This window comes from Arachis hypogaea, chromosome 4 (assembly GCF_003086295.3).
Source record: "Arachis hypogaea cultivar Tifrunner chromosome 4, arahy.Tifrunner.gnm2.J5K5, whole genome shotgun sequence".
In the NCBI taxonomy this organism is placed as follows: Eukaryota; Viridiplantae; Streptophyta; class Magnoliopsida; order Fabales; family Fabaceae; genus Arachis; species Arachis hypogaea.
In genome coordinates, this window is record NC_092039.1 from 119,721,125 (window position 1) to 119,735,135 (window position 14,011).

General features: G+C 28.7%; 1 protein-coding gene across 1 annotated transcript; it reads right to left on the reverse strand.

The window, feature by feature from the left end:
- Positions 1 to 11,394: 11,394 nt before the first annotated feature.
- Positions 11,395 to 13,276, reverse strand: LOC112797601 (uncharacterized). Its single transcript, XM_025840621.3, has 5 exons — positions 12,972 to 13,276; positions 12,711 to 12,877; positions 12,519 to 12,590; positions 12,314 to 12,431; positions 11,395 to 11,463 (listed from the first exon to the last, which is right to left on the reverse strand). Exons 1-4 carry the CDS (start codon positions 13,007 to 13,009, stop codon positions 12,316 to 12,318), a joined length of 393 nt encoding a protein of 130 aa, XP_025696406.1. The 5' UTR covers positions 13,010 to 13,276; the 3' UTR covers positions 11,395 to 11,463; positions 12,314 to 12,315.
- Between the last annotated feature and the right edge of the window lie 735 nt (positions 13,277 to 14,011).

Genomic DNA, 14,011 nt, shown 5'->3' on the forward strand with positions numbered 1-14,011 from the left:
TGTCGGGAAATTCTGAAGGAACGTGGCCAAGTAACCCAACACACTTCTCACTGCCATGAAAAATACGAAGAGCGTGTTTGGCAGTCGGATTTTTCGTTGGTCGCTGGCCACAAGGTCACCAAGGAAGGCTCGCTGGGGACTTGGATCATGTTAATCGACGTCTCCAAACACCAGAACCTAATCATAAATAGGACTATGATGCATTCCCGAAGTTCCATACAGGAGAGTGAGTCTCAAAAGGCGTAACCGATGTCTGCGGAGAAGCCAATCATCAAAAGATCTCTTATAAGGGCAACGGCACCGGCATGGATAAAAGGACAGTGTCGTCCGAGTTTACAAGTGCATCGGCTGCTGTAGTAACCGAGGATGGGCTCGAGAACCAAGTTGGAAACGGGGCTGCCAAGCCAAACAAATGAGATTCGTCTGACAGGTACTCCAAAAATCTGGCAGATAGTTATTAGCATTGTTAGCTATACAGCCGAGGCTAAGTGTATTCCGGCGGCAATGGAGGCCACCATGACCGATTTTCAGACTAGGCTTAGCTGCCCCGGTGCTGACCCCTATTACAGCTGCGCCGGTCTCATGACTACGTAGTGTTACATTCGAGGGATGGAGAGAGTGTTTGACAAAGAGCGCGTTCGAGGGATGCGAGGAGTGCATTCAAGGGATGAGAGTAGGTTTGACGGAAAGAGACAGAGGTGTTCGAGGGACGGAGAATGTGTTTGACGGGGAGAGACAGATGTGTTCGTGTTCTTCTTGTACAACACTGATTGGATGAGGAAGGAGGTATATAGTGGAAACCTAGGGATGCAGTGTATAACATCGACATGTCGTATAAAGCTCAGGGTCTTTTGATAAACTGGGTGTTTATATGTGTTGTGTCTTTGGCTGTGGAACCCATTGAGTATGCACTTGGTGGTTCCAAGAACGTTTGGGAAATTCTCAATTTTATCCTTGATGTTGGCTTCTCATTCTCCATGGCAATGAGCACGCTTCCTACTACCATGAAGAATGAGAAGAACACATTTGCTAGTCTGGTTTTCGGTTCGTCACTGGCGACAAAATCCCCAAAGAATGAGATACTTGCTTGTCTTGGGTGCAGGATAGAGCCACACCCGTCAAGAATAGTAAAAGAAGATGCAACCTTTCAGGTTTGGACGGAACTCATCGCACACTTCTGTCAGCCATTGCTATTTTCTAAATTTAACATATCCATTGACCAAATTAAACATCCAAATTTAATTGGCAACAAGAGCAAAACAGAATAAGCATAGTCCATGAATCTATTGACGTTGTCCTTAAACTCTTGGCTATGTCTTGGTAAACTCATCCAATTATTGGAAAACCTATTGGAAAACCTAACTGTTCATAGTGATATTACTATTAAACTAAGAATCTTGATAGCAAAAATAATGTAATTTTTGTGTTCGCTAACAACACCTTAAAAAAATATTAATAGATGAATGAATTCTATTAATAATTCAAAGGTAGGTAAACATTTCTTCAAAAGAACAATATACTTAAAAAAAGGTGCAAAAGAATAACATAAACATATAAAAGCAAATAAGTATAAGATAGAAATATCTTACAAAATCATGACGCAACAATTTGCTATATATGCACAATTTGCACTTAGTGTTTGTCAAAGATCCATAAATATTTTTTATCAATCTCCTTCAAGAGAAAAACAAACAAACACCAATATTAACAATTAATAATAACTAACTATATTAGAAGAAAACGGCAATAGTTAATGAGAGTAGTTTGTTTTAAGAGGACAATCAAAGAAAAATAATTAACATAAATTCTTTTAGAGCAATTTGATTTTTCAGCCAAAAGACAAGAAGGAATAATCAACATAAATTCATAGAAAGCTTAATATCTAAAATAAAATAAAAAAGTAATTTACTTAACATAGAATGTAAATAAAAAAGAGAGAGAGAGAATGACTCACAAAGTATAATTTTGTAGATATACACCTACATTATCTACTATAAATGTAGACAGCTTAAATTAGTGGTAATAGTCAGATATAATTCCTTGATAAGATTCAAAATTATCAATAACGAACTAATTAACAATTTTGGTCTAATACAATGGTCCTAATCCTAAAATTATAGCTATGACAATGATGTTTGTCATTGACAAAATGAACTAAATTCTTCCATTGCTAATAATCATTGCACGTTAGAAATTAACAAGTTTCAGCATAATTATCATTTAGCAACAACGAGAATCTATGAAACGGAAATCAGAATTGCAACAAACAAGAAAGGTAATTAAATCATTCAAAGAACATGGGCTTTCTGTTATCATTTCCTGTTTCATTTTCAGAATTTTAGGAATGAAAAGTGAAAATAGTTGTTTTTTGATTTCATCACCTATTTTCAATTTTTCTTCACAAAATTTTGAAAGTAGAACGCCAAAGATAAAAATAAGAAACAAAAACAAAAACCAAACTGGACATAATGTTGACTTCATCAAAACCGATAGAGTTGGGACTACGATTTCACACGACAAAGAAAGATTTTCTTATAAAAGGGAAGGGCGGTCCTATCTAGTGACTTCTTAAATCGATATTTTATCTCTCCTAAAAGTAAATATTTAAAGAATATATTTTAAATTAATCTCTAATAAATTTTTAACATATTTTAGTTTTTAATAAACTTTCATTACTTATACAAATTTAAAAAATTATTTTTATTATATTATAAATTTTATTATAATATAATTAGATTCCTGCAAATATTATTATAAAATACATTAATTTTTTCTACAAAGAGATTATTTCGTCTCAAGAATCTTTAAACTAATAAAAATGTGTTGAGTATGCTTTAAAACTATCCAGTAATTAGAGACTTTGTTGGTTTCTATTGCGTGAAAAAAGAGAGCAATAAAATGATTCATTAAGATAAGATAAATGGATCTGGGAGAATGAAAAATATCGGTTTAATTTTTCGGTAGGGTTGGAAATGGTGTTTTCTGTTTCTTAAATCTTAAGGTATTATTTTTAAAAAAAAAAATATTCATATTTGTGATGATCATTTTTCACCTGGATAGGAGGCTTGGGATCAAATGAAACAACCACTCCAGTAATTTCTGTGATTTTCTGAAAAAAGAAACATATAATTAAATAATACTAACTATAACCGATTTTTGTTATATTAAACTAATTTAGTTATACTTGATTAACAAAAAAACTTAAATATATAACATTATTTTACTTTTTTTTCTTTAAGTTATTCAACGTATTTAATATTAATATTGTTTATCTTTAATAAATATAGATGAATTAAAAAGACAATCATATTTACTTGACTTCTTTAATTCTTTCTTATATAATAGTATTTAAATATAGCATAAACATATCACTTTAAAAATATTTTTATAATATATTATTGAAATTTGTCTTTTACTATATTATTTAAAATAAGAAAAACAAAGAGAAATAAAAGAAAAAAAAAGCTGGTGATAAATGTTAAATAGATCTCTATGATTAAAAATAATTTTTTTCTCATTCTTTTTAAATATTTTGTTTCTTTACTTTTGTTTATTTACTTATTTATAATATATTAAAGGTGAAACTAAATATTGTTATATTGAAAAACTAAAACATAATATAAGTAAAAAATATTGCACATATATACATCTTAATAGTGAAGCTGACATATTTTTTTCATTCAATATTTCCTTTGTCCATCTTTAATTTATTAATATTAAGATCCTTTTTGTTTCGTTTACTTTTCTTAATTATCATAGGGAATGAAAAAAAATTAATAATAATACTTATTAAAATCTAAATTAAAAGATAATTATTCTAAATAGATTCTAAAAAATCACAACAAATAATTTCATATGTGCTCATTTATTTCTTTGATAAGAATTACCATTATTTTTGAAAATGTTAAACTAAATTTTATCATCAAACAAAATAAGAGAAAAGACTTAAAAACAAAAGAATATTAATTTAGCACAATTATGATTCTAAAATTTTTTATCCAATCCATTATAAGTAGCATAAGTAGTTATCTATCCTTAATTTACAAGTGTAAGCAATTAGTTAATCTAACTTAACGATAATAGAGTAAGATTAGAAAAAGTGTAAAAAAGATCATAATTCTACAAGCTACATAATAAAGGATTATATAGATTATAATTTGATTTCACTTTTAGTATAATTGTATCACCATCAATATGAATTTACAATGCAATATTGTTGCAGAATAATGTATGCTATTATAAGAATTGAAGAAATAGGAATAACCAAGTTTATAAATGTACTGTGTTATACATACCTTTCATAGAAATTACATTGCACTCAATGTGATTTCTTAGAGTAATCAAAGCTTCTCTATTCTTATTCTTCAGATTAACCATTCATTTTTAGAAAATTAAACCATCAATCATGTATTAAATTTCTGGAGTCAAAGATATTAGTCTATAATTTCCATGTAAAATAGTATTACTGACACAAACACATAATTATCAATAGATTTCATTCAATTTAAGACTAAGGGATATCAACTTCCAATCATAATAGCAATTATACCACATAAGTATTCTAATATCATAGTTGGGAGTGTACTCACTCATGACGTTTCTTTGACTGCTGCTTCGCTTGACCATCCTTCGCTACTTTTCCATCACCAGATAATGCAGCATCCTCTACTCCTGCTCATTAGAAGAATATGCTCAAATTGCTATCAAAAGACCATGGTCTAGCATCTTTCACAAAATTAAAAAGCATATTCATCTTCATCTTCTTTTCATTTACTTGAATAGGATTGTGAAAATAAAATATCAGAAAATCATATAGCTTAACTATAAACTTTCCACTTTTCAATATTTTAACATCTATCACTTATTGACTCATCTCCCATCCTGAGCATGACCCCAAAAGTGAAAGAAGTTTGGAGACAAAATGGCAGAGATAAACAAGCACATCTAATCCTGTTCATATATTGTATCACAAGAATATTTAAAACCGGAAAGAAAATGGCGGTCAAGAATGACTCACTAAATGCTTGATACCTATCCTTTTCACAAAAGAAAGAAATCATGGAGGGGTACACGGAATGCTCACCCTTAGTCCCTTTTGATGGTTCGTAATATAACCCAGATGCAGTCCAGAACTTCATAAAATTCTTCTTCACTCACCTCATAAGATCCAAGATATAGTCACCTTTATTGTTATACTTACAACAATTGTCCCAAATGTATTGAACATCCTTATAAACATCCAAGATATAGTCACCTTTATTGCCCAATATTTTTTTAATTTATAATTTAAATATTTAAGTAAAAAATTTACATAAAATAAATTGCCACATCAGTAAAAATGCGTTACTTCGGCGGTGTATGAACACGTTTGTATACACTTCTCTTGTACACCTTTCACGTTAGTTATACAAAATGATCGATAAGAAGTCAGAAAAAAAAATGTTTTTTATATCACAAAAAAAAAAGTGTTTAAGAAAGGTGTAAACAAAAAATGGTTCAAATATCATTTCTAAGGGGTAAAAAGAAAAGAAAAGAACGCATCAACTCAACCATCTATTAACTTTGAAATCTTGCAATTAGAACCATGTAATTGGATGAAAATATAGAAATTTTTTACAATATCTTGTATCAAAATAATTTTTCTTTCTTGTAAACACATTATAGTTGGTGACTTGGTGTGAATCATAAGACCATAGGATTCCCTAAATAACTGCATATTCAAGATCAAAAAGATTATTATTGCTACAAAGTAAGATAGTACTTGACATAGGTCAAAATCAAAGTGAATATCCAGCAAGAACTTCCAACTTTAGCATCATTATATTTTTGAAAATTTATCAGCACATGGGAGAAAAATGCTTCATGTACCTTAACTGGGATATATTGCCTTACATACTGTAGGTGAGGCAACTATACAAAAAAAATTGAACTAACTATAATGATCTAAATAAATTCTGAAATATGTATAAATTGTATCAAATAGTTTTTTGTATAAATATGTATAAGTGTTAAGTGTATGGTGTGGGTTCCTTTGGTGGGGTTCACATTTCAGAATACCCATTTGTGACATACATTCACATGGCTATGATAAAAGAAAGTCAAAACCATACAAGATGATATTCTCTAGTCTCTAGAGCTTTCAAAATCCACATTTCACCTTATAGAGAGAATTTATCTATTTTTTTAGCATACTATTATTTTAGACATCGACATGTATAAAAATAAGTATAAAGTTTACTAGATATTAAATTATTAATATAGATAATAGTTATATTCCTTTTTATATATTAAATATTAATCCTCTAAAAAGAACAATAAAAGTTGGTAGGTAGGTAAAAAATATACACCCAGATAACATGCATAAAAGAGAATACAAGTAAGAACTATCAAAATATAGCAACTTTAGCAAACTTTCTACTTAAACTTCCATTAGACAGATAAATCTAAAAAAGAAGGCAAATAAATCACATGTTATTATCAAAATAATGAACAAAAAGCATATTTTATTAAGCATGTTACAAAATGGAAATATTATTTTTATAACTTATTTTTTCTATACACATCACTTTAAAAATGGAATAGAGAAAAAAAAAGTTGAAGTAAAAAAATGCAGTAAATTGCTGTGAAAATCCCAAAAACCACAAAATTGTTGTAAGAGCTCAAAATATGCGAGAATCTGTACACACCTTTGATGAAATATCGCGAGAAATTGGGTGAAGAGAAACAATGTGTAAACTGTCAACTTCTTATTTGTGAAAACGTAAATCTCAAGAAAACATTCAAAAGATTTGCCTATGTTTGTTGTTCTCCCAAAGTACTGACCCCTCTTCAAACACAACCTTGCCTGCAACCAAACACATCCGAAGAGGAACTAAGTTAGAAGAAAACCATTAGATACACCAAAAAATCATTAATGGTAGTAGAGACAAGACTTTGCTCCAAACATAAACAATAACACCAGAAAACGGGGACCCAAAATAATAATAATAATAAGGGAATGATCATCAACAGTAACATCTACTTATATATAAACAAAAAAACAATAACATGAGAATCCAACTAGAAAGTCAGAAACCCCGTGTTCAAAGATGAAAACTTTACCCAAAAGGGTTAAGAAAAACGCAAGCTTATGTATGTTTAACAGAAACTAGCAAGATACCCGCGCAATGCGCGGGCAAAACAAATGAAGACTATAATAACGTGAATATAAAATATATTTGGGATATTATTTGTTATAAAAAATAAAAAAGCATTGATGTTGTTCGAAAAAGTATATGAAAATTCTTAAGGAAGCAAAAAAGATAACTATTAAAAAAATCTATAAAATATTGTGTTACGTTGTTATTTATAAGTGATTCAATCAAAATATAAATGATGTTCTAAATTTTCTGCTATTTAACTCAAATATTAGAAATTAACATAGTACGTAATTTATATTAAATTACATTATATTATTTTTCTAAACACTAATAGTGCTCTTTTATTTTTCACACCAATTAACAATTTAAATATAGTTTATATTCACTTCATAATTGTATTTTTCTTTTGTTTTACTCAAGAAGACATGAAGATAAATTGTAAATATAGATAGAAAAAACTAACACATTCAAAAAAAAAGTATCAATAATAATAAAAGTAATAAAAATGACCAATTCAGAAGTAACATGTTATGTCTGTTATTAAAAACTTTTACTTTAAAATAGAAAATATACAATACTTTTTCTTTTATATTTGTATCATGAAGTATTGAGTAATTAGTAACTTGTATGAAATTTAAATAATTAAATAGAACTATAATACACAGAATATTTAAAACAAAAAACAACTTTATTAAATTGAAAAAGGAAAGAAAAAACTTTAATTACTTCATTATCAAATTGACAATTATTGTTGTTTTTGAAATAGGATTTGGATTTGGCCAGAGTAAATCAAGTGTTTCCATAACCTCAAACAAATACATTATCTAGAGAATAAATTTAAATTAAAAGTAAGAAAAATTATAGCTACTAATAAAAAGATATATCTATCCATTTACATTTTTTTGTTTAAAAGACCTATTTTTAGTAGTATTGTTCGTATATTTTCTTTTGGTGTCATATGCTGCAACAGCTAAACATTTCAACATTAAAAAGACATTTCTCCTTGGACTTTCTCCGAAATTATAGCCTTTGAAAAATCTCCTTTACTAAGATATAGAGGAATTACAATGCTCTTGTACAGGAATATTTGTCTTTCCTGTATTTGTTGATATATTTCCATAAAAATGAATATCTATATGTCTGTTTATCTGCTATATCCTTCTTTACTTTTAAAAAACTTAAATTCAGATGTCTATCCTTTAATTGGCTAATAACTTTCACAGTTTCACTATCATACTAAACATTGTCAAAGTCAATACAGATAATTTTAAAATAAGCGAACAAATCAATAGAGAAAATGAGAATTACAAATCTGGAAACTAAAAATCTACGAATTATTTTAAAATATGCTATTAAATAAAAGTAAATAAGCAATGTAAGCACAATCTTATTCATAACACAACTTTTTTTAGTATATAAAACTCACTACATGAATCAAGTAATGGCATTTAGAATTTAACTCATAATATGCAAAAATATTTTGTTAATGAACTTTGCACTAAACAAATATTAACTTGAGAAAAAAAAAGTGTAGAGAAAGCCAATCTAGAGTAACAATTTTTTTTCACTTTTCATCTTCTTTGAAAAAAAAATGCTCATGTGTTACATTTCCTTCAGCTAAGTCGCCCAGGTATTTTTCATGCTTGAGAGAGATCATACTTCTAAAGTTTTTCCTTCTAAATTGTTCACAATTTTCATCAATACATCAAAAAGAAAAAGAAATGACTTGACAATAATCTAAAATCAGCACATAAAACTCATACATGCAATGTGATGAATTAGAAACAAAAAACTCTTTAGCTTTCTCAAAAATATCGACAACTTTAAGAGTTCAAGAACACAATTTCTCGCAACTATACTCTATGACTCATTTGTTGTCATAAACAGCAAAGCATGAAGCTTAATAAGAATACAAACCCACAATTTAATAAGAATACATCTATGGTAAACACTGTTAAAACAAAAATAATAAAATCTTAAAAATTTAGTGAGATAATTAGAATTAAATATTTGTCCTAAATTCTTTTATAAAATCACTAAATGAAACCAAAGAACTAAGAATTATTCATTCAAAGACAAAATTATATAATGATATTTGTACCTTATAAACATCTTTGTTGAGTTCTGATAATTTTGAAAAGTAAAGTATTTTTCACCAACCTCTCTTATATAAAATAATCAAAATTAGAAAAAACAACCATGGTTAGATTGAATTAAACTGGGTTTAGTGGTATGTTCTTTCATGATGTGGATATCAATTAAAGTAATAGTAATATAGACTTCAAAGATTAAAAAAAGTAATAAAATAATGATTTCATTAATTAGAGTATATCAAAGAATTGGTTCATGTACATAATTCACAAAAAAATTTGTGACTATCGCTTAAGGTCCTAACTTTAAAAAGATTTAGTTAAACAATAACTTTCTATTAATAAATTTAGTCCTGTAAATAACCAATAGTTCATATTTGCAATTTGTAAACAATCATGTTACTTAAATAAAAATTTTTTCTTGGTCTAACATGAAAAAAACAGATCAATCAAGAATCTAAGTGAACTATCGAATTAATCCCTCCTATCAACTTTGACTCTGAGTCTATTGTAACATTTCCTAAAGTCTTTAAAATTGACAAAAAATATCCATTGATGTAAAGATAGTATGACTTGCAACTAAACTCATCCCACTAATATGTCTAATGAATTACAATAGAAAATAAATGCTAGAACTCATAAATAAAATGCTAACTATTCCTACTTCTTTATAGATTTGGCCAACTAAAGATAAAATTCTATATTTTAAAATATATATTTTTAATTATAAACCTAATAAATTATTATAATTACTTAAATTTCTATTACTTTAACAAATAATTTGTATTTTATAGCAAAATTAAAAAAAATCTCTACAATTACTTTAACACATAGTTCATGACCCTGATCATGTTATTAATAAAATTGTATGCATAAAGGATCTAAAAAGCTTCCATTTATGTGCATCCTTTTTGAAAAATCTTAAAAGATTCAAATAATAACTATTCTTATGATATCGGCCTTAATTAAAAATATTAATAAAAAAAATCACATCTTAACTCTACAATTAGTCACACTACACTGCTACTGAATCTTTTAATGCTTCAAATGAACATAAACACAAAGAAGGAATGAAAAAGGACAATTTCATCCAGAAAATTAATATTGAAAAGCTTGAAAAAAAAATATTCAAAAGAACATGAAAACATTATTGTCAATCATGAGTTAGAGAATGCTTAAATGTGAAAGTTGTGATCATTATTCTGCTCATTTGGTTAGCTTTCTTGGCCGGTTAAATACTTAAATGTGAAAGTTCTGATCTAATGTTTCATTAAAACAAAACAATGAGCTTTAGCAACCAAATGAAATCTAATAACACCATAGCAAACTAATTTTATAACAATATAGTTCAACTAAGAGCATAACCACATCAATCATTGAAAGAAAATTAAACTTAGATTACAATATTTCAAGTTCAACTATTTTATAAGAATAACTCATCCATCATAACATCAACCACATAAGATAAAGATCAAATAGGCAATATAAATGAACCTTGTGATCTTTGAGGTCAATTTCAACTTTGATTTCCTAATAATTGATCCACGTATCTTTTAAGTCAAAATTATAGGTGAGCCAATAGAAAAATCCATCAAATAGAACAGCATCTAAACAAAGAAAAGGCTTTTCATAAGGGAGGGTAGGATTACCAACGTGATTGGTTGGTTCATCAAGCAAGAAAATAGTTGGGTTCATCAAGTAAGAGAATATTTGTTAAATCAATTATGAGGTAGTACAAATGAGTTGAATGCTAAAACACATGCAAGAGTGCCACCCATATTTAGAAGTGTTATGCATGACAAAAATGATGAACTATGCACATTTAGCATTCACATTTGTAGCCTCAGCAATAAAGTGCTGATTAAGCTACAGAATAAAAAGTAAAGTAAAATAAAATAAGAGCCTATATTTTGCTGCAAAAAAGCATATTTAATTTTACTAAATTATTCTAGAAATGTATAAGCAAATCATTGATCTTTGAAATCTTAATTTGCATTCAAATAATGAACACCCAATTGATTTTCCTTGAAAAATGCAGCAAAAATTATCATAAAAAATTGAATAGTTCTATCATTATATAAAATTCAACCAAAAGAGCTTATACCTGATTAATTCTATATACTATCTCTTAATAAATAAAATTTTCATTTATTTATCAAAACCATCTGTGCCTCTTGAGTTCTTCCTTTGATTTTCTGAAGCCTCATTTTCAACTTCCATAAGGTCGACTCACTCTAAAGAATGCAAAAACATTCATTAACAAAAGTAAAATTTTTTTTCCTAATTGCTTTTAGTAAAACCAAGAGAAACATATCTATTGTTTCTTTGTCTCTTCTTATTTAAGATTTATGAAAGGAAAAAAATGGATGATATTATGACACTTGGGACAAAGTATACAGATAAATTATCTGAGCAGAGATCCACCTCTTCTAAAGCATAATAGCGGCACAAAGCATAAGGATGATTGAATACAGTTCATCTCCAATTATATTTTCATCTAAAGATAACCAAGAAATACAATTAATATTTAAAAGGATTAACAGATTAATGGAATTGATTGAAGTCCAATGAGCTACTTGATGCCACGTAAGTCTCCAAATATGAAAAAAAATGGTTATGTAATCTGCCAAATTTTTTTTTAACAGTTCAACAGTTAGGAAAAGAAAATATTAACATGCTTTAACTTGTCTAATTCACATTATATTCAAAACATGAAAAGTATATCCGACTGAAATTGAAACCCAAGAATGCTCTTAATGTTTATCTAATCTACTGAACATATCAAACTCATTTAGCTTTGCCATCACATTTGTCTTTGGTTGTAACTTTTCCAAATTTGACAGCATTGACACTATCACATGGACCAACCTATGGATAGAAGAAACTTCTTATTTAACACAACTATCCAATCTATCAATTACTTGGAAAATGCATCTCTTCTAAGCTCAAAGTGTGACTAATAATTAATCGTTATTGTTATAGATTTTTAGTTCTACCCTTTTCTTCTTCCTTATTTCTCAGTCAAATCCTATAGACAGATTTAAAAATGAATCAGAGATTAAAGAATAAAGATAGAAAAGTCACCTTTAAGATTGTGTCAATAGTGTAAACCCTTGCCAGATAATACAACATAAAATAGTCTTGTCATTAAACTTCAGCACAAATACACCTTTGATCTTAGCTTTAAGTCGAGGGTGAATCCCTGGAGGTGAAATCAATTAGATAGATCTTGGCTTTAAGTCCTTCCATAAACCACCAAATTCAGATAATAGCAAAAATCAAAGTTTACCTATATATTCATTATTCTGTTCTCTAATCTGATAGGTGTAGCCAAACTTGTCATATACATCTCTTTCTCTCTCTGTAAATTGACATGAACTATTTCACATTAAATAATGAGCTACAGAATCATTAAAGCAAGTTAGAAAATTATATTGGTATTTCAACCCAAATATAGGATAGACAGACATTTGCATCTAACCTGATTTGGGACATTTGTATCTCAAGTTGTTCCATATCATCATTATTCCATCCACTTTGGTCTTCTTCAATTGTTCTTTCCTCTCCATCTTCTTCCTCTTCTCCTTGTTCTTTCTCATCCTCCTCACCATAATCATTGACATCAAAATCATCTTTTGCATGCTCCATCTGCATCACAAAAACAACAGTCAATCACAAATAGAAAATAATAAACCACTATACTTGTAAAATATTTTAGAAATCTTGCATCACCAATACTTACCTCGTCAAGCTCCATATCACAGTAGTCATCCGAAACATTGTCACTTTTTCACATCTTCATAGATGTCTTTGCAGATAATCCCATTGTCAAGCCTAACTTTCAAAAAAATAAAAAGAAAACTTTTCCATCAAATTTAGAATAAAGTTAAACCTCGGTTAGGAAACTAACATTCCAGAGGGAGTAAATGAGTAAGCAAACAGGTAAAGTAGCCCTTAATCCATGTGAAACCTTAGCACTAAAAGTAACACCAAGAAGCAAGTAATCAAAGAAGCTCTATCTCTATTCGTCTTGGCAACTACAAATAGTTCAAGTCGCACAGTCAATGTTCCACTTGCTGCTCATAAAAGATGAAGTTTTCTATGCTCTAAATTGTTTTAGAATTCAAATTCATTAACATGAAACCGAAAAAAATAACAAAGAACAAATTGGAATAGGGGGTGATATATTTGACAACAACACTGTACATTAATTTCCAAAGCAAAGAACAAACCTTCAGTTAAAAAATTTATAAATGGTTATGGGTTTACCATTTTCCCCATTACAGTATCTTATTTTTTCATCCTAAACCACACATGCCAACATGGATTGGAGTAATAATTAAAATAACACTAAAAGGCACCTCTTTAGTCCTAATTTGTGGGTGGAATAATAATCAAAATGATGGAAATCAAGCAAATGTCAAAGACGACCAGATAACCATTTCAAAAGTTTTCAATGATTTTGCAACTATCATGTTCGTGCATCACAGGTGCTACACTCAAAACACTCTAGTACACATTATTGTTTCCTTTCCTTTCTTTGTTGCTGCATTTGGATCTTCTCATGCTATTCTCTTTCCATGTTGTTGGTCATGTTTCAACTTTTGCCATTAAAATTGAATGTTTATCTTTTAATGGTAAAGATTGCAACACAACTTAAAACATCAGAAGATCCAAATCCTTTTGCATCTCCTTAACATACAGAAAGCATAATTTCTTAAGGAAGAGACAATACTATCTCCTCTTAAAGAATTTGGCTCTGATCTACTAATACAAAACATG

What these genes read in the sequence shown, in the direction of transcription:
- LOC112797601 (XM_025840621.3), bottom strand. Translation starts at nt 13,009, where the DNA reads ATGTTTCGGATGACTACTGTGATATGGAGCTTGACGAG. An exon ending in GTGATATGGAGCTTGACGAG is followed by an intron (nt 12,878 to 12,971) that starts GTAAGTATTGGT and finishes TTTGTGATGCAG; the next exon opens with ATGGAGCATGCAAAAGATGA. An exon ending in ACAGAATAATGAATATATAG is followed by an intron (nt 12,432 to 12,518) that starts GTAAACTTTGAT and finishes TTTCACCTCCAG; the next exon opens with GGATTCACCCTCGACTTAAA.